General features: G+C 55.1%; 9 protein-coding genes and 1 non-coding gene across 10 annotated transcripts; 6 read left to right on the forward strand and 4 right to left on the reverse strand.

Moving 5' to 3' along the window:
• Positions 1 to 790: 790 nt before the first annotated feature.
• W97_03194 (uncharacterized protein) lies at positions 791 to 2,763 on the reverse strand (the record flags this gene model as incomplete). Its single annotated transcript, XM_007781092.1, has 3 exons — positions 791 to 1,963; positions 2,033 to 2,617; positions 2,707 to 2,763. The coding sequence occupies 3 exons, from the start codon at positions 2,761 to 2,763 to the stop codon at positions 791 to 793; spliced, it is 1,815 nt and encodes a 604-aa protein (XP_007779282.1).
• Positions 2,764 to 3,399: 636 nt separating this feature from the next.
• Positions 3,400 to 6,225, reverse strand: W97_03195 (uncharacterized protein; the record flags this gene model as incomplete). The annotated part of the gene is made up of 1 exon (XM_007781093.1): positions 3,400 to 6,225. One exon carries the CDS (start codon positions 6,223 to 6,225, stop codon positions 3,400 to 3,402), a length of 2,826 nt encoding a protein of 941 aa, XP_007779283.1.
• Positions 6,226 to 10,326: 4,101 nt separating this feature from the next.
• Positions 10,327 to 11,513, reverse strand: W97_03196 (uncharacterized protein; the record flags this gene model as incomplete). The annotated part of the gene is made up of 2 exons (XM_007781094.1): positions 10,327 to 10,688; positions 10,742 to 11,513. 2 exons carry the CDS (start codon positions 11,511 to 11,513, stop codon positions 10,327 to 10,329), a joined length of 1,134 nt encoding a protein of 377 aa, XP_007779284.1.
• Positions 11,514 to 12,777: 1,264 nt separating this feature from the next.
• W97_03197 (uncharacterized protein) lies at positions 12,778 to 14,927 on the forward strand (the record flags this gene model as incomplete). The annotated part of the gene is made up of 3 exons (XM_007781095.1): positions 12,778 to 12,940; positions 12,989 to 14,303; positions 14,381 to 14,927. 3 exons carry the CDS (start codon positions 12,778 to 12,780, stop codon positions 14,925 to 14,927), a joined length of 2,025 nt encoding a protein of 674 aa, XP_007779285.1.
• Positions 14,928 to 15,620: 693 nt separating this feature from the next.
• Positions 15,621 to 16,415, reverse strand: W97_03198 (AP-1 complex subunit sigma-1; the record flags this gene model as incomplete). The annotated part of the gene is made up of 5 exons (XM_007781096.1): positions 15,621 to 15,653; positions 15,785 to 16,059; positions 16,142 to 16,259; positions 16,319 to 16,352; positions 16,405 to 16,415. The coding sequence occupies 5 exons, from the start codon at positions 16,413 to 16,415 to the stop codon at positions 15,621 to 15,623; spliced, it is 471 nt and encodes a 156-aa protein (XP_007779286.1).
• A 445-nt stretch (positions 16,416 to 16,860) lies between these two features.
• On the forward strand, positions 16,861 to 17,799 carry W97_03199 (uncharacterized protein; the record flags this gene model as incomplete). Its single annotated transcript, XM_007781097.1, has 1 exon — positions 16,861 to 17,799. The coding sequence occupies one exon, from the start codon at positions 16,861 to 16,863 to the stop codon at positions 17,797 to 17,799; it is 939 nt and encodes a 312-aa protein (XP_007779287.1).
• A 1,565-nt stretch (positions 17,800 to 19,364) lies between these two features.
• W97_03200 (uncharacterized protein) lies at positions 19,365 to 20,723 on the forward strand (the record flags this gene model as incomplete). Its single annotated transcript, XM_007781098.1, has 3 exons — positions 19,365 to 19,385; positions 20,149 to 20,634; positions 20,694 to 20,723. The coding sequence occupies 3 exons, from the start codon at positions 19,365 to 19,367 to the stop codon at positions 20,721 to 20,723; spliced, it is 537 nt and encodes a 178-aa protein (XP_007779288.1).
• A 767-nt stretch (positions 20,724 to 21,490) lies between these two features.
• On the forward strand, positions 21,491 to 21,590 carry W97_03201. Its single transcript has one exon. It is a non-coding gene; the product is annotated as a tRNA-Gly (tRNA).
• Positions 21,591 to 23,499: 1,909 nt separating this feature from the next.
• W97_03202 (uncharacterized protein) lies at positions 23,500 to 24,247 on the forward strand (the record flags this gene model as incomplete). The annotated part of the gene is made up of 2 exons (XM_007781099.1): positions 23,500 to 23,717; positions 23,938 to 24,247. 2 exons carry the CDS (start codon positions 23,500 to 23,502, stop codon positions 24,245 to 24,247), a joined length of 528 nt encoding a protein of 175 aa, XP_007779289.1.
• A 744-nt stretch (positions 24,248 to 24,991) lies between these two features.
• On the forward strand, positions 24,992 to 26,001 carry W97_03203 (uncharacterized protein; the record flags this gene model as incomplete). Its single annotated transcript, XM_007781100.1, has 4 exons — positions 24,992 to 25,330; positions 25,424 to 25,688; positions 25,745 to 25,873; positions 25,928 to 26,001. The coding sequence occupies 4 exons, from the start codon at positions 24,992 to 24,994 to the stop codon at positions 25,999 to 26,001; spliced, it is 807 nt and encodes a 268-aa protein (XP_007779290.1).
• Positions 26,002 to 26,437: the final 436 nt, after the last annotated feature.

The raw sequence follows: 26,437 nt of genomic DNA on the forward strand, positions 1-26,437 counted from the left end.
TCGTGCACGCCGCCTCGGACGATGATGAGTTGAACACTGCGGAAGTCAAACTCAAGCGTACGATCAATCAGCTCGCGGCGAGCACAGCGCGCCAGTGGCCCCTCGTCGAATTCGTCATCGCGGACGGCACGCTCCGGCAGCTGCTATGCCAGCCCGAGGTGTGGAAAGTGGAACTGCCCAACGGCGAGGTGCAGGCGAGCCGCACGCAGGTCCCATTGATCCTGGCGTGGGCCCTCAGCATCCACAAGGCGCAGGGCCAGACGCTGGAGCGCGTGAAGGTGGACCTCGGGAAGGTGTTTGAGAAGGGCCAGGCGTATGTTGCGCTCAGTCGTGCGACGAGTATGGCGGGGCTGCAGGTGCTAAGGTTTGATCCGAAGAAGGTTATCGCGCATGAGAGGGTTAGGAGCTTTTATGAGAGTTTGACGAGGGCGGAGAGTGCGGGGGGAGCGGCGAAGGGAAAGGGGAGGAAGAATGGGGCGCCGGCCGCGGAGGACTATGAGAATAGCTATTTGGACGATGCGGAGTGGGCGGATCAGGAGGCTGCGCTGGCCTATGCATGAGGAGGGGTTTCGCCATCCGCTTTCATTTGTCTGAATTGGAGACTTTGCTGCAGATGGGTTGGCTAGTGCTGTTGCTTGCATCCGGTTGGAGCATAGATGGCTCACGGTTTGGCTTAGAATGGCTACAGGATGGGACAGATGGTATAGCTGAATATCTGGTATCCCAACACCGAATATCTTTCAAACAAATTCCACCTCCGCCCCAAAACGATATACCAAAAACTCCACACTTACACATCAAACACACCCCCAATTCCCGCCCTAACATCCACAATATCGACCCGCCACCCCTGCCACTGCTTCAGCCCTCTCTTAACCTCCCTGACCCTCTCGACCCTCTTCCTAGCCTCCTCCTCCTGCGCAACCCTAAACGCATCCTCATCGAACGCAAAATCTGCATCCTCGCTCAGGAGGCCTAGACTCTGCTTCCGCTGCTGCGGCTGCCTCGTCGCACTCTGCGAGGGTTTCCTCCCCCCGCTGCCCCCCGTGAACGCGCTGATACCGCTGCTGATGACGTCCTGAAGGCTGCTGCCCCTCGCAGCCTGCTCTCTCCGCGGTGGCGACGCACTGCCCGACAAATCGACCTCATCGAAGTCGTTGGCCGCAGTGGGGTCCGGTTGCATCTCCCTCCTCCTATCCCGCCAAACACCGCGCCGCAGGTCGAAGACCTCGTCCTCGAGCTCGCGGACCCGGCTCCTCAGCCCCACGCGCTCCTCATCCTCGAGCTCCTCGACGCCCTCCTCGTCGCTGAAGACGTGCCCGCCGTGCACGGCGGCGGCGGCGGCTTTGCGCGCGCTCTCCCCGGCTACGCGCAGCCGCTCGTTCTCGTTCCGCAGCGCGGCGAGCTGCGAGCGGAGATCCCGCACCTCGCGCTCCTGGGTCTCGGCGTCGCGGAGCCGAGCCTGGTTCCGCGCATCTGCCTCGCGGTGCAGCGACGTCAGCGCCTCGACTTTGCGTTCCAGCGTCGCGGCGCGCGCGGCGGCGGTCTCGGCGGTGCGGTGGGCGGCGCTGAGTTCGGCTTCGAGCTGCGCGATACGTGTTGTGGCGGAGGTGAGGGAGGTGCTTTCCTGCGCGGCGCCTGAGGCCGCGCTGTCGAGTGTTGCTTTGAGCTCGGCGAGCTCGGCGGCGGAGGTAGAGGCGGCCTGGGTCGCGCGCTCGAGGGAGGCTTCCAGGCCGGTTATGTCGACGGCTTGGTCTGTGGTCAGAGTCACGGAGGCGGAGAGTTGGGTCCGTAAGTTCGAGATGGTGAGTTCGAGATTCTCGATGGTGGAGGCCTTTGAGGCGAGTTGGGCGGCTAGGTCGTCCATCGTGGCGGGGCTGGAAGATGAGACGCGCCGTAAGGACTTGGAGGCTTGGGACTGGAGGTGCGCGTTCTGGCGCTCGAGACCCGCGAGCTCCGCTTTCTGGTCGGTGTCAGTAGCGTTCATGTGCATTGACGCAGCAGATGGGTGCCGCAACGGGGCCTAGCATACCAGCTTCTCCAGCTCTTCCTTCCTCTCATCCGCCTCCGAAGCCCGGCATCTCAACTCCGCAACCTCCGCGCTCGCCTCCCTCAGCTCCTCAAGCTCGTCCTCTACCTTCCGCCGCCGCGCAACTGCCTCCTGCGACTCTGTCGTCAGCCGCCTGTTCTCCCGCTCCAGCTCCTCGATCCGCTGTGCCTGCTTCTGAAAGATCTCGTGGGCGCCTTCGCCGGCGAGGCTCGTGGGCGAGAAAGTGGGCGATTTGAGCGCTCCTATAGGGGAGGCTGGGTCTTGAGAGCTGGAGCCCCGTCGGAAGGACTCGGAGCGCAGCTTAGACTGGATGGAGATGGAGGGTTGGCGGCCGTTGGGGGGTCTGGTAGAGTCGTATGGCGGAGGGGCCTCTTCTGGCTCTTGGGGTGTTATGGTGGCTTCTGCTGGTACCTCTTCATCTTTCTCGGCGGCTGTGGGCTCATCGGGTATGTCGTCCGCTTTCTCGGCGGCGGATGCTGCCTCGGCTTCTGGCTCGGGCTTGTCGGTCTTCTTTTTCGTAGCAGCCTTCTTGGCTTTGCTCTCTTTTTGCTTCTTCAATTGCTCGAACTGCAGGATGCGCAATGGTTAGCGCGAGGGAGCTTGAGAGTGCAGCCTGCCAAGCTAATCGTAGCGTTCTGCTGATTCGGTAGACGTACGCGCTTCTTAGCTGCCGCGAGTTTGTCGGCTCTCTCTCTATCTTCTGCTTCCGTCATGATTGGGGATTGTTGATCATACTCGTCTGGAACTCGAAGCTCTCTGAGGGTTCAATGCCAAGACCGACGACGAATGCACGTGATGGCGCGTATCTGTAGCTCAAGGCAAGGGGTGCGGGTGCCGTGTTTATCAGGGTCGAACGCGTGTCACTTCTTGATTCGTTGGGAGCGGTATTGCTGTAGATTCTCGTAAATGAGGGGCGTTGTGCCATTGTAGAGAACTACCTAAGCTACCTAATCACAGCCCCAGGGGGCCATCGAAAGTCTCATGCGTAATTCTCCGAGGAGTGAACCGTAGCTGGATGGTGCCTCGAACACACGTCGAAGCCACCGCCGAAGAAGAACGGCACAATAGAAGTAGACACAGCATATCGAAAGCGCAAAAGCGCAGAGCCATGTTCCTGTCCAGTAAAGGCACCTATGCAAGCGAATGTGATCCCCGCCCAAATGCCCCAGATTGTCCCCCAGATGATCTTCCCGTGTTGCATTGCAGTAAAACAGAGTCGCTCGTAAAACACCGTGCCATATCTAGACATCAAACAGATAAGGGAAAAGCCGTTCCCATCAAGTTAAGGCATGCCTCCGGAGAAGCCACGCGGAAAGTAGAATTTGTATCATCAACATGAATCAAGCTTCTCAGGTCGACTCCTTTCGTTTCCAGAAAAGCATCATTTTGCTGAGGCGCCGGGCCGTCTTCGGCTTGGGAGCTGTCATAGGCCGTGCTGATTCTGTCTGAGCTGTATGCTCGATTGACAGCTTGCTCCTCTCCGAAAAAGAGCCACCCATAAGCCTGGACAGACTCGCGATGCTGGAGCGCTTCGTTCTACGCTCCGTGGACTCAGCGCGAGGGAGTGAGGTCACCGACTCCGACCGACCGCCAGGAAAGCGAGGAGCGCATGTAGTGAAGGGGTTCTGCATAGCACTGGTCATTGTAGATCTGCTGCTGGTCAAAGAAGGTACATCATCCACAGAGATGCGCATGTCGGGGCCCGGTTCGCCTGCTAAGAGCGAATGGTGGCGGTTCTCGGCAACCGAAGATGCGGCTGTGCCGAGTCGAGGAGTGTCTAGGGAAGTCTGGCTGACGCTGAACTTAGGCGACGAGAAGGATGAGGTCGTGATCGTGTCTGGTGTCCCGAACGACTGATGAGGGACGGGAAGCTGGTGGATCATCAGAGGCGGCGGCTCCTTGAGTTCCTCTGAAAGAAGCGTAGGAGTAGCGGACGAGTCGGATGACCTGGCCCTCGAATATGTTCGGGGCTCCTCGTCATCGTCGACCACTTCTACTGGGCTCGTTCCGCGAGGGACTACAGCCTGAGTAGGATCCAGCGATGGGGTACCCACGGAATCCTGTACCGCCGCCTGATCGACTTTGGACATGGGACTAACTTGCCTCTCCAGCTTCGGACGCTGAATACCTAGGCCGTTGTCGAAGCTCCAGTCCATCGCCCGACCGTTCTTGGCGCTGTCGGCCTCAACAACCTGGACGCCCATCCTTTGCTCTTCCTCGTCATCCGCGCCTGTAAACTTTGCAGGGGGCGAAGAACTCGCGCTACCCATCTTTGGCACGCTTTCTTCCTCCTCGTCTTCCTCGAACACATCTGGCATGCTGGTATTGCTTGCCATCGCCGCAGGCATGAACTGGAAGGGAACCAGGGCAGGCGCACTCTCGCTTCTTCGGTGGTTTTGGAAACCTGCGAAGCCACTTGCACTGTGCATCGTCCTCCGAGCCACTGCGAAATCACGACCACGTAGACGGGGGCTTGCGCCGGAACCGAGAGATGATGAATTGAAGGGTCCCATGGCTGCGTCTAGATCGATGGTGGGACTCAGGGCATCAGCATCCGAATCCGAGTAGGTTCGCTCTTTCGGCCTCCAGGGTGCCAGATTGGTCCGCAATTTCGATTGCAAGGCTACGTTGGCAGGCGTAGAGACGATCGTGACAGTGTCGTCAACATCAAAATTGCCGAAGACACTACCGTCATCCGAGGCAGGCGAGGCAAGAGCAGGCGAGGGAATGCGATCGTGAGACACAGGTTCGGGCTCTAGAGGTACCGCAGGCTTGACACGGGCACCATGTGACCAGGACCGTCGGGATATCAGAGAATTGGCCCACGACATGACCTTCGGTGGCTTCGAGTTGGGTTTCCGCTTTGACGTCGACTGTTCCTCATCGGATTCAACCTTGCCAATATCCGTAGTGGCTGCCTCGTCCGACACCAGGGGAGACCTGGGAGGCGAGGTGGAGAATGCCGCCTCAGTGGCGGGGAGTGTCGGTTCACTGCGGCGGTTTTCAAAGCCGAAGATAGCCCTCCTCTTCGTCTTGATATGAGGGCTGACCGGGCTGCCGGTAGACCCAGACGGATTAGGCGAGGTCGCCATCGCAGACATGGGTCTCTTTGGTGCAGCTGATAGTTCGCCAAAAGAATGCCTCGCGGCAATTCCATCCAGAATCGCTCCGGCAGTGTTTGGTCTGCGTCCATTTCCATCCTCAAAGGTCGTGTTTAAGGACGGTCTTGTCATCCTCGATGGCGGAGGGCTTGCTGCCCCAGAGCTGATGACGGACGAGAGACTGCCAGATACGGAGTGGCCGCGCAGAGTGGATATAGAGCTCTCGGTTTCGGATGAAATGGTGGACAAGGGACGGATGTACTCTATGCGATCTGAGAACCCGACTCGCGCACGTGAAAAAGGTCGCCGTGTCGGCGATGAGTCCGAGTCGCTGCGGAACAGTCCGGACTCCTCAGCCGAGTGACGTCGCAAAGATGATGGCGGAGCGCCCTGATCCAGGTTGGTCGACAACAGAGGCTTCACTTCGTCTTTCAGCGGTGTGACGGGAGCGCTTCCCGCTTGTGTCCTGGTGTTGGCGTCCTTTGGCTGTAATATGGACGAGAGATCATGGCAAGAGACAGCGCCCGACCTGCGGTGGGCGTGACCACGCCTGCCTGCTGGCGGTCCGAATATCACTTCGGACGTCGGTGCAGGAAGGACGCCTTCGCCCTTGGTCGGACTGGAGCTCCTCAGACCCGCTCCACCTGCCTTTCCGTCTCCGCCAATGAACTCACTGCCGCCACGTCTGTGACCCACTGCTCTCGAAGGCGTCACCGGCATCGTAGGTGGTAGCGGAGAGTCTGGTGGTGTAGTTGTGTGGGTCGAGGTGGAGGAGCCGGAAGGGTTGAAGCTGAAGGCTGGAAGAGCACTGGCAGACCGACGCTGACCAGAGCCAGTGCCGACACCACGCCTCGCTGGTGGAAGTGAGACAGGACGGCTTGTGGAGTTCTTCAATGCTGGAGACTCCGACCGGGGAGGCTCTTCAGCTCTCATGGGAAACACGAAGTGAGGATTCGGGACTAATTCCACAGGTGAGCTCATTGAGGTACTCCGTTGGTGGATGGCTGAGCCCATGCGGTAGGCATAATCAGGACTCGGCATGGCTTGGTGTCGCGGTAGCGCTATCGACGCCATGTTGGGATGTGAACGTCGTCGTCTTGGACACTCAATCGCCGAGAGTTAGGCAGCAATAAAGGTCTGTCTCGCGAGGCGTTGCAGCGATCCGTCAAGGACTGTCCGCTTCACTTCTGCAAGGGCCCGAGTATCGGATATTCGGAGATGTAATGCGGATTGACGATGCTCTGGCTGAGCGGCTGGTTGCACGGTGGTACGGCGTTGCTGGGCGGCACAGCAGGAGCGTTCGAATTAACACCAACAAGCGCTTAAAGACTCGAAACTGAAAGACGATTAACTGTGGAAAGGCGGACGAGTGTCAGCGGAGCACGAGTGGGACATGCTCTCGGCGGTGAGGTGTTGGTAGGCGTCGAGAGCACCTACAATGTACTTTGGGCGGGTCTCCTGGAGCCGCTGCGTGGTTGAACAATGAAGGGTTAAAGGAGTGGACGGCAATGGAAACGATGCGACGGACAGTCTGCTAAGATCTATCACGCCGACGCTTTCGAGCCTGGAAGTCGGTGGAGGTGAGGGGGAGAAGAGGGCGGCGTGAGAGGGCGTTTGGCAGCGGAATTGGCCAGGTGAAGTGAGCGGAAACGCGGACGGAGCTGAGCAGGGGTCTGCTGGAAATTCGCGAGGGCGGTCCAACCATGGCGCGCAGGCGCATGGCCGTTGCTTCTTGCACAATTTCCGATTGAGCACTCGGCATGCTGGCTCCCACCTCAATCCAGCTTGGCTCCCACACATGCGAGTCCTTTAGAGCAGGACGGCCGGCAGGAACGCTCTGCTAAAGCGCCTCTGCCGTCGAGCATTGAGCAGGCCTCGATCGCTCCCTCGCTCCCTCGCTCCCTCGCTCCCTCGCCTCACGCCGCCATGATGCCCTTGTGCTGCCGCATAACCAAGAGCTGCGGTGAGAATTGTTTGCACGGTCCCATGCACAAGATTGGTGCTGAGCATGGCATTCCTTGGACAGCCTTCGGCCGAGGACACAAGCCCGAGCCCGGCGAGGTTGCTTGCAGGCCTCTGGAGCCGCCTCTCCCGAGCAGCATCAGCTGGTGGAGGGGAGGGTGAGATGGCGGCTGCCCCTTCACGGCTGCTGAGAGCTGGTAGCTACATTCCAGACCTCAGACACACCGTTGAGATGCGAAGTCCAGCTGCAGAATGAACGCCTGCTCTGAAGCCTCGAGTCCATGCTCTGCGGGTTTGACCATAACTACCGCTGGTGATCAAACTGAGGTGAGATGACGGGAATTTCCTTTGTTTCAATCATCTGTGCTTGGATTGCCTGGGTAAGAAGCGAGAGCAACGATCTGCCTCCTGCTTGGTTCCTGGCCACAGCGACGCCATACCGGGCTCTCTCTAGCGCGATGCTCCGACCCGTGGGTCGTCAACGCCAGGCACCCCAGGCTGAGAAATGAAGCGCGGTCGAGCGGTCGAACGGTCGGACAAGCACGGTTAACGTATCCGAATCTCAACGCGTGGTATGGCATGGCATGGCACTTATCGTTCTTCACTGCTGTCCTCCACCACGTGATTGCCTGTGAGAAGTTGCAACGAGAAAGACAACATCTTTTGCCTGCGCAAATCGCGGCTACCTGGCCCCAGCCTGATCCGTCAGTCGGGTCATGCAGGGGGATGATCCCGCCGAGCCTGCAAGAGCGCCACCCGGATTGCGGCCGTAAACATCCACGATCGCCTTGTGCCAGCCCGGACCACTTCCCTCCTTAGCCTGGTGGTCAATCAGCGGCACAAAAATAGACGGCAGATCGCCTCGTTCAGAGATGACTTCTTGGGTCTGGGCCAACGCCTTACAGCTCCCGTTCGCGTAGCCCGTCAGCCATATGAGCTTCTCGATGACGCCAGAGTTTTACCGCGAATCTATAACACCAGCTTGAGTGCTTGAGCGAAAGAAATCCGGCGTGAATCTTGCTTCAGATCGTCCCTGTTCAAAAACATCATGCGCGAGCTCTGGGCATTACCGGCCGGTAGCCGGCCAAGAAGTGTCAGTACTGGAAACACCAATTGATGCTCGCGAAACATACAGTACTACTACTAGTGATTGGGTCAAAGACGGGACCCACGAGTTCACGAGACATCTGTACCACATTTGATTATTCGTCAAAGCTAAGGTAAGATTATCTTTCCTGCAAGTCTATGTACGTCGCGCCCACCGTCACTGGAGACCGAGCATCTGTCAGTATCGGCAGCGAAACGCGAAAGCCAGGGAAAGCATTTGCTTTGATAAGCAAGAAATTCCGTTACCCTTGGCACTAAGGGTAGCTGCATGACGAGACATGCAATGCAGCGTCTTACGCAGTTTAAACTTTGTCTAGTACTTCCAAATACCTGGCCCAGCAGAAGCCATACGTAGTTGTCCCTCAGCACGATCCACTCGCACCTGCAACCGGAGTTCTTCAAGCATCACGTCCTGTTGCTGAGAGATACTAAACCGAGCAAGAAAGGCTCGTCCCGGGTCGCCCAGAGTTGCGGATGGGCAGCCTTAGGCGACAACATTCTGCGCGCCTGCTCTCATCCTAAGCATTGCAGACGTTGCAGAAATGATCGTAAATAACAGGACCTCCAGCAGGCAATCCCAACTTGTTCAACGATTCCAGGCACGGGCGCACGAAAACGCCTTCCAAGTCAAGCTTCAGGATCCTGCCTTCCGTCCTGCACCTTCCAGGCTTCCGACCGCCCGCCAGGAAATCCCAGATGCACGATACAGGCCAACCGCGGAACCGAATGCAACTTGCATCTCAGTCCGCGTCCGCTGCAGCGATGTTCCTGAACACCATCAAACACTCCTGCAGCCTTCACCAACCACACTTCTACCGGCCATCTCCGAGCAACCGCTGGCAGTCTCAGACCCCACTCCATCTCCGGGTTGAAGCGGAAATGGCAATCGGAGGGTCAGCGGAACTGACGGGAAGCCCCACGATTTGACTTCCTGCGGGTGAGGAGCAAGTCGAGCAAGTCACAAGCAGCCACGACGCAACACAGCGAAGCAGGCCCACACCTGCATGCCATCGCAGTCCTTGTCAGTTCCAATCCTGCTCCCGAGGTCGTCGCGGCAAGCCCAAACTCAAACCCCTCAGCGAAGCCTGGCCAACGTCCCGTCGTGTCGTGCTCGTGCCGTCGGATCACTCCGGTGCTACAATACACCACCGCTGGAAGGCCTGACGGGAGCGTGCAGCATCGAACTGCGCGAGGGCCTTCATGTGCTGTTGAGGTGTGTGCGTATCAGATTAACGGAGGATGAAGCACAAGATGCAGTGCGCTCAACAGACCATGCGCGTGTGTGAGGTGCCGCACGCGCCCGTTCGTTAGTTCTGCAACATTTGACCTCTCAATGCGTCCTTGAGACGGGGTTTTCCTCGGATGAGGCCGTACTGGTGTTGGAGCCGCAACGCAGAGGTACCTCGACGACTAAGCCATCATATCCATCGTTTTATCTATTGACATGGTCAATACCTACTGTAGTTTTGTTCGTAACCCTTTCATCACCGTCACCTTCAAAGAGACTTTGTAGCAACATATCCTTGTCGCTCATCGCATTCACATCCAATCCCCCAAACTCAGCGACAGCGCTTCATTTCCCCAAAGTCTTCCTCCCAGTACGCCATCCTACCCACCTCATCGAGCTACAGCTCTCCCACGTCATCGATGCACCACATCCAGCGGCTCCCGCACCGTCTCGTGGCTCCCATGGCGTTCAGCGTTTGAAGCACAAAGCCACCAATAATGAGGCGTACGAAGTGGGTGCGAACCGGTCGTACAAGGCCTGGTGAGGCTTACGCTGTGTCCGTGGTGGCTTAGTGAGACTTTATGGGGATGGCAGTCATTTTGTGAATATTGTGCGGTGTGTGTTACAGTGAGCATGTGTACCCTCTGAACCTACAGCGAGGCGATCTCATGATCAGCAGTCTTGTCGTTGTGCTATGGCAACAACAGATCATAGTAGGCTATGTACGTCATGTGAACAGATTAGATAGAAAGTCCTCGCTATCAGAAGAAACTTGAACCGCAGTATCGAAAAGGTGTGGAGTACTTGTGTCGGCCGGAAGAAGATCGATTGCCACCCAAATGCGTAGATACTGCATCTCATAGCCCCCACCGTCCCCCTTAATGCTTCTCTTTCGCAAGATTCGACGACGTGTGAGCAAGCAAACCCCCATCACCAGCCTCCAGATCATCATCCGCCTTGCGCGCCTTGCTGGGCGGCAAGGTCGACGCCCTCGAGGCCGTCGTGTCCGTAGTCAACGAGGCCTTGCCCCCAGCACTGCCGCCCGTGCCGTGGCTAGTATCGTCTTTAAGAAGCGTGCGATGCGCGTCCGGACCATTTGACGCTTTGCTATTGTCACCAAGGGATGCCGAAGCCCACAACGAGGACAGCGGCAGGAAGATGGAGACAACGGTGAGGACCTGCGCAGAAAAGTACGGGACTTCGCTTTCGTTGGCGATGTACTGGAGCAGAGAGAAGCATGCTACCGCGTTTCAGCATATGATCTTAGCGTTAGAGAGCCGAGAGTAAACACACCAGGAATAACCATCGTCTGGCAGCCCATAACAAAGAGGATCTGCATGGGCCCGAACTGGTGCAGGCCCAGTCGTTTCCGCTGGCGGATCGCGAGGCCCAGCCTGGCTGTGAAGATGGCGGAGAAGACGCAGATGCTGATGGTCGCGGTGATGTTTGTCGCGCTGCCGAGCCATTCGTATTTCGTAAAGCTCTCCACGGCGCGGATGGCGATTGCGTTCAGGACTGTGTAGGCAAAGCGGAAGCCGATCGCTATCATCGCCATCGTGATTGACAGAACTGCGATCCAGAAGCGTAACACGGAGGTAGCCGTCACGCACATGACGCGGATTTGGAGGATCAGAGATATCTCCACTAGGATCAGGACCAGAAGAGTCAAGGTTGAGCTGGTGATCGAGATGCCATATTGGGTTTGCGGCACGCGGGAGTAGTCCAGGGCGAAGACGGCGTAGGGATGGTACCATGGACCGGTGAAGTACATGCACAAGAGTACGTTCCGAATAACGCCCAAGGCCAGTGCCAGTGCATTGAGTATGAAGATTGGCGATCGGCGCTTCTCCTGCTTCGTGAGCATCAGGAGGACTACGAGCACCATCAAGCATGCTCCGATCTGGGAGCTGAAGTTGATGGTGATACGAATGCCGTATTGGGTGTAGGCATTGATGTCATCTACGGTGAAGTTGAACGGGGTCCCGTCAGGAAAGAGGATTGTAAAGGATTGGTGGAACGGGTCGAAATCGGGGGTCGATGTTGGAGTGTCCGTAGAAGCGTCCATGATGGGTGTCTGAGCAGGTACTTCAAGTGATGGATAACGCGTGTGTGCAAGTCTTCTTGAATCGCCGAGAGGTACACCTCCAGCTTGAGATGGCGAGGAGGAGCTCTGGGTATCCTGTTAGCCATTGACATTCTGCCTAAGCTGGAAACATATGCTCACCAACAGGACAGGAGCGCCTATTGCGGAGCCGCACCTCTGCGAGATGGACAGAAGGTGAGATCCCAAACCAAAAAAGCGCCCAGAACTGTAGTGTTGATTGACCGTCACTCCGCTGGCTCTGCTGGGCGGTTTAGGCTTTCAACATGAGGACAAGGAGAGAGTTAGAAAGACAAGACAAGATAGATGGAAGGATAGAAAGGTGGACAGTTGCGTTAGACTAGGATAGGCGAACAATGGAGGAAGAACAATGCGTAGGGTGAAACGCAACACAGAGATGGTAAAATAGCTTCTAGATTGATACACGATTGACTGTGATAGACAATATGAAGTCGAGAAGGAGATGTTTGTTAGGAGCGTAGAGGAGAGCTATGGTAATGGATATTTCTCCACGCCCCAAGAAAAGCGCGTAAAGGCATGACCTGAGCGGCTACGTCAACTTGCAACAGTGTTTAGCAGCTGTAACGTAGCGCCGGAGGATTTCCATAGGATGGGATAGCATCCAAAGACGGGTGGGTTGTGAGACTTGGTGTCTCCCCGTTCGCGGTCGGCCGCTCCCTTGGTATTGTTCTTCTGCTTGATATTGTCCAGAGAACCAAACACAGCGGTCCATCGTCCGAACATCGCGTCTTGCTCCCGACCAACTACCAGTACTTGACCAAGCCAAATCTGGATAGAGTTGGTAGATAGAAGTGTGATTCAGCCTACAGATCGGATGTGAGAATGCTTGCATGATCACCAGCCAAATACACCATTTACCAGCCCTTCCCAAGCTCTGGTAGAGTATCGCACGCACAGCATGTACATGTGCACAATATTGAGACAACTGTGCCCAGTTGTTGGCTTTGCAGTTCGAACAGCTCTTTGACATGAAATGACAGATTAATGCTCATAAATTGTGATTGAAGGGTGCGGGAGAGCTACGCAAGGATGGTTGCGTAATGGCCGCCAAACCAAGTCACATGCTTCCGTGTCATTGGCGCGCGTTGCGAACAAGCTCTCCGCCTTATCCCACTTCTGCATTCACTCTTCGGAAAAAAGTCACTAGAGAAAACATCAGCAGTGCTTTCCAGGATGACAAACATCCGTCCTCCGATCACCAACAACAATGGCGTTGGAACTGAGTAGTTGCACTATATTTCTCACGCAGACAGGCGGGAAACGGCATGACGCGAGTCAGGGCACCAACGAAATCGTTCAGCTAGACGACGGGAGTTTGGCATTACAGCAATCACCTCGCAATGGCACTGGGCAAAGCCTTGGACTCCTCCGTGAGTTGTGATCTACTGTAGGGAAAGGTCAATGCTGATCATCTGCAGATATCGACTCTTCTAGCTTGGCGTTTGAAGCCGTGGCTGAGCACATCAAAGTAGCGGGTCCGTACTCAACAGAGCTTAAGAGCCAGACCAAGTTCTTCAACTGCATATGGCTAGATCCGCGCAAATCTGATGGACCGTTGGTGGTCGTCCTTTTACGGCCTGGAGACACGATCTTTTTCAGTAGATTGAAGACTGAATTCACCGTCGCTGTTGAGGCTAGTAAAGTCCAAGTCGATTCTTCATTGCCCCCCGAAACCGCAGCTGGTTTAGGAACGGACAACACTGAACACCATGCTCCGGTTGCCGTCATGTTATCGACGGCGCAGCAGGGTGCTGCATATCAGAATGACCAAATCACGGCATCGAAGTCCATGCAGCAAACGAGCAAGAACCCATCGCGGTCTACTCCTCTGCCCTCAGCTGTAGAGTCGCAGGTCGTTCAAGAGACCCCGGCACTTGAGTCTAGACACACAGAACGTTTGCAAACAGTGTCTACAAGCAACGACTCACTGTTTGTCGGGGACGAGGAATCTGGAACCGAGGACACAGAACACGAGAACGCACGTGAAGAGTGCGGAGTCACCCGCTCCTCCTTGGACCGCGATCGTGGTTTGCCGCGCGGTACCGTTGACAGTCGCCTCAGGGAAGCCTCAAAGTCAGGTCCGAAAGGGGTAGGCGTCAGTGATAGACGTATCACAGGTCAGACAGTCGGCAGTAACGAGGTTGAGGAACGCAGCCCCACACCAAGAACAGACAGTGAGGTTCCTCTACCGGCAGGTGATCACATGAGCGATGACGACAACGATACTACTCCTGAAGAGTCCTACCGTACAGCACAGAATCATGTTGGCCGCGAAACACCCGCTGCAACTATGGAGACCACCTCAGACGGCGCTGATGACGAGAGGGACGACCATGACGACGAGGATTCAGATATTCCGTATCGTAAGCGGGCGAAGCGCGATAAAGTAGAATCTCAAGATAGCTTGAGGAGTATTGTAGCTGTGGAGATCCCTCCCCGACGAGCGCCAACATCACATGTAACACCCAAGCCGCAGGGCAGGAAGCTGTCAGACATCAGCGAGGCATCGGGTCTCGCTACCACAAACGCCGCACAGCGGACGCCTTTATCAACCGCATCCAACAAAGCACTCAACGCATCTCCTGTCGCAGGGCGTTACAGTGGCTCAGCTCCCAGGGTGGTGTTTAGCGGCAGCAGCAGTGTTCCAAAGAGCGTTGAATTAAAGAAGTTCTTCAAAGCACACGGCGGCTCCCTTGTCGACGCAGTCACTGAGACAGGCTGTAATTTCTTTTGGTAAGCCTCCATTTTTAGCAGTTCTGGCTCATGCATCCCCTGATGCTGCGACCGATGCACAGCACTGACAAACGTAGTGTTGGCAACGGCAAGTTGGCTAAGACAGGAAAGCTCTTGCTCAGCATCGCCTTCGGCAAGCAGATAGTTACCGATGCTTGGTTCACCGAAAGCTTGGAAGCCGGACACTTGCTGGATCCGCAACTGTTCCTTCCAGCTGATCCCGAGCGTGAGAAAGAGTGGGGCTTTCGCATGAGCGACACTGTGGGGATAGACCGGCGTGATCTATTCGCTGGGAAGAGGCTCTACGTCACGCCATCTCTGAAGAAAGATTACGGCAGTGGCTACAAAGAGATTGAAGAGGTAGCAAGAGTGGCTGGGGCGGATCGGATTGTATCGATGCCGGCGAGGGATCTCAAGCGCAGCGATAAGACGATCGTTCTCGCGCTAGAGAATGGAGATCTGGATGGTGCGAAGTTGAATGAGGACGGTCACAGATGCTATCACAAGGACTTGCTTTCCGTCAGCATCCTACGCGGCCGGCTCGATTTGGACAGCGACGAGTTCTTGATCAATCCTTCTAGCAGCCAGCCTAAGAAGACGCCGAAACGGAAGAGAAGCACTTAAGGATGTGGCTCCTCGGTTCTAGCTCAAAGCTTTGCGAAACGGAGCGTATCAGGTGCGGTTCGAGTTCAGCTTCTTGTTCAGTTCGGACCTTTTGCTTTTCGCTTTTCGCTTTTGCATAGCGTGGACTCGGGCTTTCTTGCTTATTAAAATGTATTGCGCGGCGTGGATATCAGGATGAGTTCTGACGAGATGTCCACAACTGGTTCTTTCGCATACACATAACTTGTAACTTCGCTGTCTGAGCTCAGAGATTTCAGCATGGACAGCGGGGTTGATACTCCATCAAGCTTCTCATACGAAGGGTCATGTTCGCAATCCGAAGGAAACTGTGTTCTGGGCACGCTAAACATGCAATGCCGTTGATCCCATTCAACAAGCCGACCTCTTCAACCACGTGACAGCTTCAAATGCTACCCGCAATGGAGCCGTGCGCCAAACTCCTAGGCTCAGCTCTGAATGTAGCAAGAGCCCGCTCGTCACTCCGGTACAGATCCATCAACTACTCTATCATCACTTTGCCATTGCCCAGCTTCATACTAAGCCATGCTCTCGCAAAGTGCTCACCAACTCGGCCTCCGACTATGTCATGTGGACGATCGGCGTCAGCACAGGGCTCACAGCAAGGGTGACCACGACGGAGTGAGTTTGAACAAGAAGACACTAGACCGACTCGGAGAGCGACGAGTTTCCAGGCTAACCGATCCTCGTGACGCCATCGTCCTCAGCCTGAAAGAGGGTGTATATACATCAGCAATCCGCCGATTACAATATATGGAGCAACCAAAGAACTTCGTATAAAACTGAAACTGGGAGAGGTAGGAAACGGACTCAACCACATAAAGAGAATCCGCACATACCTCAACATCCTCAAGACTATCCTGCTGCCCAATACACCTCAACACGTTCTTCTTGCTGCTCTCCTGCATCTCACCCGCGAGCAACAGCTCATCCAATATAAAGTACGCCTTCTGGAAGTTGAAGATGATGTCCAGCTCGCACACGTTGCCATAGTACTTGTCCATCTGCTCGACGTAGCGGTGCACAATCTCCAGCGTGATCAGCTCGTTGTCCGTGCTGTCGCAGCCGGCAATGAAGAAGAGGGAGGCGTAGCGCCGGTAGACTATCTTGGTGTCTGTGAGGGCGCGGTGTTAGAAGGTTGGTGGAGAGTGGGCGTTGCTGGGGGTAGGCGGGGGAGGATGGAGGATGGGGGAGACCTTTGTATTCGAGGAAGTTACACATGCGGTTTCGGCGTGCGAGAACGAGCTGGGAGACGTCTTTTATGATCTTGGCTTTGTCTTTCGGGGAGAGGGTCGTGAACCATTTGGCTAGGCGCTGGTGTTGGGTGTCAATAAGGTACTTGGGTTTGAGGCAGCTTGGGAGTGGAAGCGTACCACTTTGCCCTGCCGCGAGAGCAAGATTAGGTATCTGTGACAGCGTTAGTAGGTGGAGTACATGAGTGGGGGTTAGGTGCGCGCACTTTATGGCCATGCTGTTGCGACCTTTGTGCTTCTGGAGGGCAGGCAGACCGGATATGTTCCACGATGCTTGGCAGATTTCTTTATCGATAGTCACAAGGTACGTCAACTCTTCCCGAACCCAAGACCGGCGCAATTGACAGAGAAGCACCTACGACGCATCTTGAATCAATCGCATCGTATACCCCTAATCAGCCCGAGTCGTCTTCATCCTCGAGTTCATAGTCGGATCGTTGGACGCGCTGAACAGCCGCAGCCCCATCCGCGCACACCACCATCATACGGTTACGGAGCACAGCCTCGGGTATAAGGGCTGCACAAGAGAAGGGTTCTCAGGGATAGTCTTATGCCCCTGTGGACATTCCTTTCCTCATAATGAAGCTCGTCCTTTCGACCTCGTGGGCAATCCCGAAGTGACCCGCTCCCTCTGCGCATGCTGATTCCTCTCCAGAAACCTCATGGGCGGCGGCCCCTCCATAATCCGCCGCCCCAGCGTCGAAAAATCCAACACCGAACTCACCACCGCCCTCCGCGCCAACTTCCTCGTCTCCCAGCAAGCCGCCGCCAGCAGCACCTCCAACGGCGCCTCCACCACACCCTCCAAACTCTCCTACCAAGCCTGGACCGCCCGCGAAGACTCCACCCTCTACATCCCGACCCTCGACTTCGCGCACAGCGGCCTCGCGGAAGAGCGCTCACAATATGACATCACGGTGAAACTGTTCTACCTCCCTGGTGTGCCGTCATCGCGGCGGTGCGCCCAGACGCGGGAAGCGATTGATCTGGTGCTGCGGGAACTGCACGTGCCGTCCATAGACCTGCTGATCGTGTCGTTCCCCGGCTTCTCCTTCGACGCGGATGACGAGGAGGACGACGCGCTCTCTGAGCCCGACGGAGAAGTCGACGGCATACCCGAAGACGGCTCGGGCTCGGAGAGCGGCGTCGGCGCCGAGGATATCGATACTATGATCGAAACGTGGCGGTCGCTGGAGAAGCTGCATGACGAGGGGATCATCTCGCGGCTTGGGGTTTCTGAATTCGGGACGGCGAGGTTGGCGCGGTTTTTGGGGAAGACGCGGATACGGCCTAGTGTGGATCAGATCAATGTCAGGGATTGTTGTGTTGTGCCGAAGCCGCTGATACTGTATGCGAAGCAGGAGAAGATTGAACTACTAACACACAATGACTGCACGAATATTCTACCGAGGGGTACGCTACGGGAACTGCTAGGGTCAGGCGAGAAGGGCGTGGGGGTATTGGCGGGACCTAGTGGGGAGGGTGAGGGGTTGAGAGGTGACGTGGAGCCGCAGTGGGTGGTAAAGTATACGGCGGTAGTGAAGGATAGGGGTGTTGTTGAGAACAAGGGCTACTTTGCAGTGGCGGAGCTCGGGGAATAGGGAGATACTTGATACCAAATCTTGAATAACGATCTGGGACCGCAGAGCTGACACATGGCAGAGCAATCAACAGAAATGTACTGCATGATCTTCCAACCCCTGCTTGTTTTACAACGAGTTCCCATCGTAGCGCAGCATGTATTGCGATCCGATAACTCTATACAGCCCTAGTCCATCCCTCGTAATAAACGGGATATGAGACCTATCTTCCGACTCCGAGAATATCACCTGCGAGGATGTGAGTGCAAGATCTAGCCGAGATAAGCACTCATGAAAATCTGAGAGACATGGCGACAAAAGTATTGTATACATTCTTCGACCTTTAAAACCGTACAGCATGAATCGTGGAACATGCCTACACGGGATGGTTCAAGCCTCCACTCGGAAGGTGACCTCATTCAGATTAACAACTCGCAAGACCCGTGGATTTGGAAATGGCGGCAGCGGGTCCCCATGATCCACCAGCTCAAGCAACTGCCCTTTCGCCCCATACCTCCACCAGCCCACGACCAAATCAGCTTCTGATCTGATCAGATATTCCTTCCTAATCTTCAACTGATGCATACGGGTTGGACTGCGCTGCCGGAAATAAGCTATGAGAGCCTGGGTGTAAGTTCCAGGGATGCCGCTATCTTCGGCCACTAGCAGTCTTTCCATGTGCTCAGCAAGCACCTGCTCGTACGGTCTTGAGAACGGCTCTGAATAATCGTCACGAAAAGGGGTGCTGATGACGTATGGCTCGTCCGGAGAAAGCGTTAAGAAATCTTCCGCGTCTCTGCGACTGAAGCCGAGGGTTCTTTCGCTCCATCTTGCGGTAGCACCTGCAGGGGGCCTTGATTCTCCGGTCTCAGGATCTATGACTACGGTGGATGAGATAGGGGAGACGAGGGATGTAGCTCGTGTCCGAATGGTGATTGGAAAGGAGCTCCCACAAAGGAGGAGCGTCACAGTGAGAATGGGCGGTTCGGGACTCGAGAAACTACAGACGGAAGGAAGGTTGATGGTCCTGGTGATGTATGGGGCCGGTAAGTCATTGGGGCTTGATACTGATCCCGCGGCCATGGCTACTCTGAGATGTTCGATGGACCGGTGGGTGTCACTCAGTCGGTAAATGGCTTCTAAGGGTTCCACAGCTGTCGTGATCCTGACTCTTGCGCAGGGTTCCGGAAGTAAGGTATCTGTGTTTTCCAACCATGATGCTTTTGGAGGATTTTGATCCATCGGTGCCATCATGTCGCTCGCTGCTGCGCCAAGCTTCCTGTGCTGTGCCGCAGGGCGCCATTTGTAACCTCACCTTGCACCTAGATCCTGATAATTTCCAATACCAACACCAGCCTCAGTAGAACAGCGCTTCCATCAACCTCCTACCTGCAACGCATCTGTCTACAGGAAAGAGCGCGCGATGTGTGGTACCTGCTTCAAGAGAGCTCTCCACAGAGCGATAGCGTAGCATTTTGAATGTAACTATCGCCCACATAGCCAACATGCATGAGACGGTCAATAGACGTGGTTCCTAAACTTCTGCCGCAGACCACTGTACAGGTATCAGACTCCTAAATGCTACAATGGGGAAGTATGCCTCGCGCGTACGCACGAAAAGTCATGTGTGCTCTCAGCCTCCTCTAACCTCCATGTCTCTTCCACATCTCTATCCTGTTTCCCGATTCATCCGAGTCATTTTTGTTTCAACCTGCTCTAATTTACATGCCACTCCATGTCTCCATACCGCTGTCGCGCTCCTCCTGAGTGATTGTGTCTCTTTTTATAGTTGGAAGGAGTCTTGGGATGAAAACAAAAGTTACCATGTCTCGTTGTGGCCTCAATCTATGGATCAAGGCGAGTTTCAGCCATGAGCATAAATAGAGGCCCATTCCTCGACCACATTTTGTATCCTCAGTCTTATGTGATCATTCATTGCTCGCTTCATTGAGCACTAATAGAACCCTCTAGACCAGCACAATCATTGTCTCACCGCTAGTCCATAGTGATTTTGTCGACCTTAATCGCCCTTGTGGCTTCCATCATCGCCATCGCGTCCGCTGCTCCGCTGAATGGACAGCGCCCGGCCACCCATCTCGCCAAGCGCGCCGAACCGCAGTTCTTGGACTGGGATGATTCGGACCAATCTCAAGTCGAAAAGAGGGAGCTCTGCGAGTAGCGCTACAGGACACGTACAATCTAGCAAGCACCGCACAGCTCTTCTGGCAATGGTACCCCGATATTCTGGACAAGTACTTTCCATGGGGGACCATGAGGGCGTGAAACGAGTTCTTAACAACATTGTGTCATCTTAAGTATGCTCCTATCCGATCTCCGAACACAGGTTGCCTGCTAACCTCCAGCCCCCAGCTTCTCGCGTCGACTACTCCAGGCCCCATCGTCGGCGACTATGAGATCGTAGGCAGAGACTTCCTTGCCGGCCTGGGCGACTTAGATATCTGCGCCAAGGCCGACGCCGAGGGCTACACGCGTAACATCGAAGGGGTTGAACCGCCCACGCGCCGCTGGGCCTCCGCGCATTTCTGCCCCGCCGCCTTCCACGACGACGCAGCCGATGAGGGTCCCGCACCGCGCCTCATCGATAATAGCTGCGAGGATTTCAACATCCAGGGCCGGTACCGCGTGACCCCCGACATGGCTGCCCTGGGCAGCATCATCCTGCACGAGATGACGCACTCCAACGCTAACGGAGAGTCCGTGTTCGGTAACAACCCCCCAAACCAGGATGTGGGTGGCTCGTTGATCACGGATCTGAACAACGGCTATGGCCCGATCAATACGAGACGCATCAGGGCGGAGACTCCACAGTTGGCTAAGAGGAACGTGGACAACTACGTATATGCTGCGCTGGAGATTCACTGGACGGTTGCGTGTAATCAGCAGCTGCGGGGCAGAATGGAAGGTTTGAGGATCCGATACCTTGATCAGATGATTTACGGGTCGAAAGGAGCAGCAAGGAGACTGAGGACAGGATGCTCGTGTTACAGGACGGAAGCTGTCGGGCTCATTCCTTTGGCTACTTCTGTTGTCGCGTTTTTCCCCTGCTGTTGGCCGATGCAGGACACTCTTCCAGGCGTTGCGATTATCATTTCTAGTTACTTGCTTTGGGTAGTGGTTATGACGTACGCAATGGCTAATTTACGTTCATGGGATACATAGCTTGCGTTCAACGCTGTCGCAACTTGTTGCAGCTTCAGAAGCAGCAATACCGATTATGAAACAGAGGAGGCCATTCCTGCCCACGCGGCAGAGGTGATAAGTGTTATTAGGCCATAAACAAGATGCAGAGCAGTGACCCCGTAATTTACCTGCTTAAGTCAAACTTATTGCTCTCAATTCTAACATCGAATTTGAGCCACTGCTCATAAAGCGGGAACTACTACTGCTGTTTCGTTCTATCTAGTAGCCAAGTAAGCTGAAAGCACGTACATCTTAGACTCAATAAATGAGAACACCTGCAAAGGGAACTCACAACGAGGATCCCTGAGGCTGTCCTGTGCATTCTCATACCTAGATCATGGCCGTATGCAGCTCTTGGATCTCGAGATGCTTGGTGATGCACCAATCGCCCAACCAAATTGAATTAGATGCAAAATCTAGGCAAAGCTGACAGCAATCGACTAGACTTATACCATCAGGGTCCAGCGTGACGTAATATATAATATTTGGCTGCTAGCTGTCCTCTATCAAAGCGTTGGTGGTTTAGTGGTAAAATCCATCGTTGCCATAAGATCACCGTCAGCACGTGAGCCTAGCTCGATGGGCCCCGGGTTCGATTCCCGGCCGACGCATTCTTTTGCATTTTGTCCCGAATGATATCTCTTAATTGTGATCCAATTCGGCGGACTTTTTGACTGTTCAGACTATGCTTTGAGATTCTGGCAACGGCAAGCGCAAGACACGGGCCGGAGAAAACCCTGGAACCGAAAATTGAACCCAGACAAAACTGCATCTCCAAATTTTCTTGTACTTACAACGCTTACCTTGTGTTTTTGAACAGCCGGTTGACTCGACGTCTCGTAGAGGCCGTGCAGAATGAAACAATCCACTGATGACCATTGATCGTATCGGTCGATCTAGCTTCCCGTCATTGGGGCGACGACGAGGTCCAGTTTACTCGGCAAGCTCCTTGTTCCCTATCCAGGAGGCATCGGCATACGGAGCGGCCCCTCAATGCTGATAGCAATATCTCCTGCATCCACCTACCCTTCTGCTATTATGTATTCGCTTGTGATGTCGCAATGCTGCAATACAACGGAGCTGAGTTCCACGAACACCTTTCTGTTGCTTGCTTACAGACAGTCGGCCTCTGGCGTACAGCAGTACCGGAAGGGTTCGATGCATACTCGTACTTTTGCAACAGGTAAGTTGGGCTCGTGGGATGCTTCCGCATCGCTACAGGTCAGAACGCCCATCTGGGCCGTCGTCGCCGCTTAGGTAAGCTGTCAGCCAATCGCCGTCCGTTATCAACCACGCGCAGCGATAGCTTGCGACCACCTCCACCTTTCCGTCACCCCATCGTCGCATCGTCAACACCACCACCATGCCGTCCATGAGCACTGTCGCTTCCTGCTAGACTCCAAGTCTGGCTTGCACAGCACGCAGAGATCGGTCCTTGCAGCCAGCCTGGGTTGATCTTTCGCCGTGTTGTCTCGCTGTAGCAGGTGAATCCTCCGCAACGCCGAACCAACAAACAAAGCGCTCGCCGCGCTCAGCCAGTTCGAGTCCTTCGGAACTGCAGATCATCGGCGTCCACCGGACACGTTACCAATATCAATCTCTAGATCTTCGAAGCACGCCGAAGAGGTAAACAAACATGAAGGTACGTCGTAAGCATGAGTCACAGCGCGTCAGGTACGGCACGTCGCTACATTGCAGGAAGAAGCATATCCGGAGTTAGATCTCTCAGAAGCCTACCTTTACAAGCCCGTCCTTGCTCTCAAATCAGTGCAGTAGACACATCCGGCGCACATCTGGGCCTCATCTTCGCAAGCATCGGCGCGTCTTGAACAATCCGCAAGCGCGCAGAGCTTGCCGGCGGAAGCTATCTGAATGTTCAACATAGCTCCAGGGCATGGGAAGCTGGCTTGCATCTGCCAGGAGACGATGTCTAGCGCCTTTCACGCCTTCGCAGCCGTTCTAATCAACTCCAAACCTTGGATTATGGCTGACTCTGTGTGCTCCGTATAGTATCTACCTCTTCGCGACTTCGAAGACGTGACTAGCGCGCTCAACTTCGACACCGCTGATTGTCACGTCATCGGTGGTTGCGATCTATATACAACGAAAGCGGCTGGTAGCGACAAGAAGCTTTACAAGGATATTGAAAACTCACTCGAAGCCCAATATGAGTCCCTACTCAGGCTGTCTGCATCGCTCTCTACACCTCAAGCCGAGTCTTTAGCGGCGTCTTTGAATCTTTCGCGCTCTAGTCCGTTTGGTTCTCTCAGTCAGATCTCTAGTCGTCGCACATTTGCCTACTTGATCGCGACGCTCAACGCGAGTCACCCGGATTATGATTTCTCACATATCTTACGTCCGTCTGATTTCCGCAAGGAGCGTAGTATTAGGGGGATGATGAACACAATTGACACCACTTTATACAATCTACGGCCGCGGCCTTCAGGAGCGCTGCTTGCGGTTCCACAGACCCCGGCGGGTGCGCAAACACCTGGAGGTACACACATCTGGGGACCACGCATGTGGCGGCTCATCGACAACGAGATGAGCCTCCGAGAATGCGCTGCCTACTGCTACTCGCCTGAAGAAGATCCGTTCGACGGTGAGGAGAACGCAATCTGGAGCCTCCATTACTTTCTCTTCAACAAGGAACGCAAGCGCGTCTGCTACATCTACTTGCGCGGTCTTAGCGTTATCAGCCATAGTCCTGTCCGCACAACATCGGCCTGGTCACAGAAGTCAGTGCTCATCATTCCTATCCGTTTCATACGCTTCCCTCTTCCAAAGTCCTTAAGCCCTTTCTCTTCTGCTCGAGTCGATTTCCAAGCTTGTTGCCTTGCCTCCTCCAAGTCTCAGCTTCCGTTATCGTTATGCAGACTATATATCAGACCTATGATGGCAGCTTTTGAGAGCTCCATCTTCTCCCAAAGCACCTGGCCATGCTAACACCTAGTTTAGGCACCAACCGTATTCGAAGCGCAAACATGCGCGAAACTCCCTGAGAATCAGCGAAGGCGCAACGAAACGGGCCAGGTACTGGCTTGGAGACGACGCTGAGGTCGAAGATGCTGCTGATGACGATGACGAAGTCATTCACGACCCCGGAGACGACGAAGTCGATGCCGACGAATATCCGGACATTCGAGAGGCTTCTGTCAGCTCGTACCTGACCGATGACGACGACTATGATATGGAGCTGAGGGTTCATCGGGAGAAGAGCGCCGTCAGGGGTGTGAGTGAGCATATCGCTGACTCGATGGAAGTTTGATTCAGGCTCGCCAGAGGTGTCAGATTTCGACTGCTCGACGTTCGGCTTGTACGCCGCGAGGCACACCAGGCGCTGCACGTCTTCTTGATCTGCTTCTCTTTGGATACGGTTTACGAGGTTAATGTTCTCTTGTGGAGGCTACGGGCGTTCGGGCTGCTAGGAGCGGCTGTGAGACGAATGCTTCATTTCAACAATACCCCCTTTCATACTGCTTTTTGGATCTGCTGCTGGGGAATGGGTCCGGGCATGATGCTCTACTGTTTACAAACGTAGTCATCTCCGTTTACGATCAGCTTCGTATCAGGCAAACGAGGGCCAGGGATGTTGGGTTGCACAGCACCGGTAGATAGTGGCCATGAACTCGTGGTTTGCTCCGCCGCTGCAAGCAATTACTCTGGATCTTCAATATGGATTGCTCCGAATGGCCGTATTCTCAACGGATAGCTACCGTGATCACTCCCAATAAGACACAGTCATCAGTGAACCAACAGTAATAAAGTAGGCAGCGTGTTGAGAAATACAAAAAGGCTGGATACCTAGGTAGGCAGACAGCTGTCAAATCTGCACGGACCAGGGCCAGCTTCACTGACGCCCCGCTAGCGCAAGCCAAGACCTTTGTTGTTGGCGAGGGGCATAATTTCTACAAATCCACCCATATCCATCTACCGTGACTACAACCACGTCTAAGCCATTCCCAGCAGAACGACACACTACCACTTACCATTCACATCACACTTCCCAACCATGGCCGAGCCCTCAGCAACAAAGCTCGACCCGGCCGCCGAGACTTCCGCCTCCGCGCAGCCCACGCTTGCAAAGGACGAGACGGAGAAGGTGACTACCGCCGTGACGGAGGACCAGAAGAGTGACGATAAGACTGAGAAGTCGACAACTGAGGATAAGCCTGCAGAACCCACCGGCATCTTGGGAGCGGCGACGAACGCGGCTTCGACCGCTACTGCGGTGGTCAAGGATAATGTGTTCAGCATGTTTGGCGGCGGAGCGAAGAGGGAGAAGAAGGAGGAGAAAGATGACGAGTCGGCCGAGCCGTCGGGGTCGAGCAAGGCTAACAAGGAGGCCGAGGTATGTGGGATTTGAGCTTCTTACTCCGCTCTGTGCAGGACTATGGGTGGATGAAGCACGAACATTGACTGACACTCGAATGACGTATTGTAGGAAGACGAGCCTGACTCCCATGAACCTGACGTCCATTTCGAGCCCGTTGTCCGGCTGACGGAGAAGGTCGAGACGAAGACGAACGAGGAGCTGGAGGAGCAGACCTTCAAGATGCGGGCGAAGCTGTTCAAGTTTGACAGGGAGTCAAGGGAGTGGAAGGAGAGGGGCACGGGAGATGTGAGGTTGTTGAAGCACAAGGAGAACGGGAAGACGAGGTTGGTCATGCGGAGGGACAAGACGCTGAAGGTGTGCGCCAACCACTACGGTGAGGGAAATTCAATCATGTTATCCAATGGGGCTGAAATGCTAACTTATGTGTAGTCGTTCCGGATATGAAGCTCTCACCGAACGTCGGCAGCGACCGCAGCTGGGTGTGGAACGCCGCCGCAGATGTCAGCGAGGGTGAGCCGGAGGCGCAGACTTTGGCTATCCGCTTTGCCAACAGCGAGAGTAAGTCCAACTTCCATGCCCTACAGCGGCTTCTCTTACTAACGCTGCTTGCAGACGCCAACTTGTTCAAGGAGGCCTTCATCAAGGCCCAGCAGGAAAACGAGGCGCTCTTCAAGGCTTCCGAATAAACAATCCGAAACAGCGTCTCGCCCACATAGCCGGCCTCACGCTCCGGCCATACGCAATGGACGACAAAAACTCTGCCAGCTTGTTAGAGCTTTGGAAGCAAAGAGCGCCTCGTCGCAGTTGCTAAACCTCCCCTTCCACCACACCGTCAACACCCCCTCCTCCCCATTACAACCCACCCAGCACCTGAAGTCATCCCCAGTTTACCCTCTGTGTTTTGGTATTGTAGCGGGCATAGCGACCTATTGATGGCGATGAGCGAGTGGGCGATCAGTCCTTTGCGACTGTTGAGGGATTGGTAGGTAGCCTTCAATCTTGCAGATAGACTATCAAGGAAAATTGGCAAACACTTCCTGAATCTCCAAGATCCGGCTTAGTAGTGGAGCACCCTGGACATTCTGACTGTAATCGGCCTGTCACGCTCCCTTGATCATCGCT

The sequence above is a fragment of the Coniosporium apollinis genome (genome assembly GCF_000281105.1).
Source record: "Coniosporium apollinis CBS 100218 chromosome Unknown supercont1.13, whole genome shotgun sequence".
NCBI lineage: Eukaryota > Fungi > Ascomycota > Dothideomycetes > Coniosporium > Coniosporium apollinis.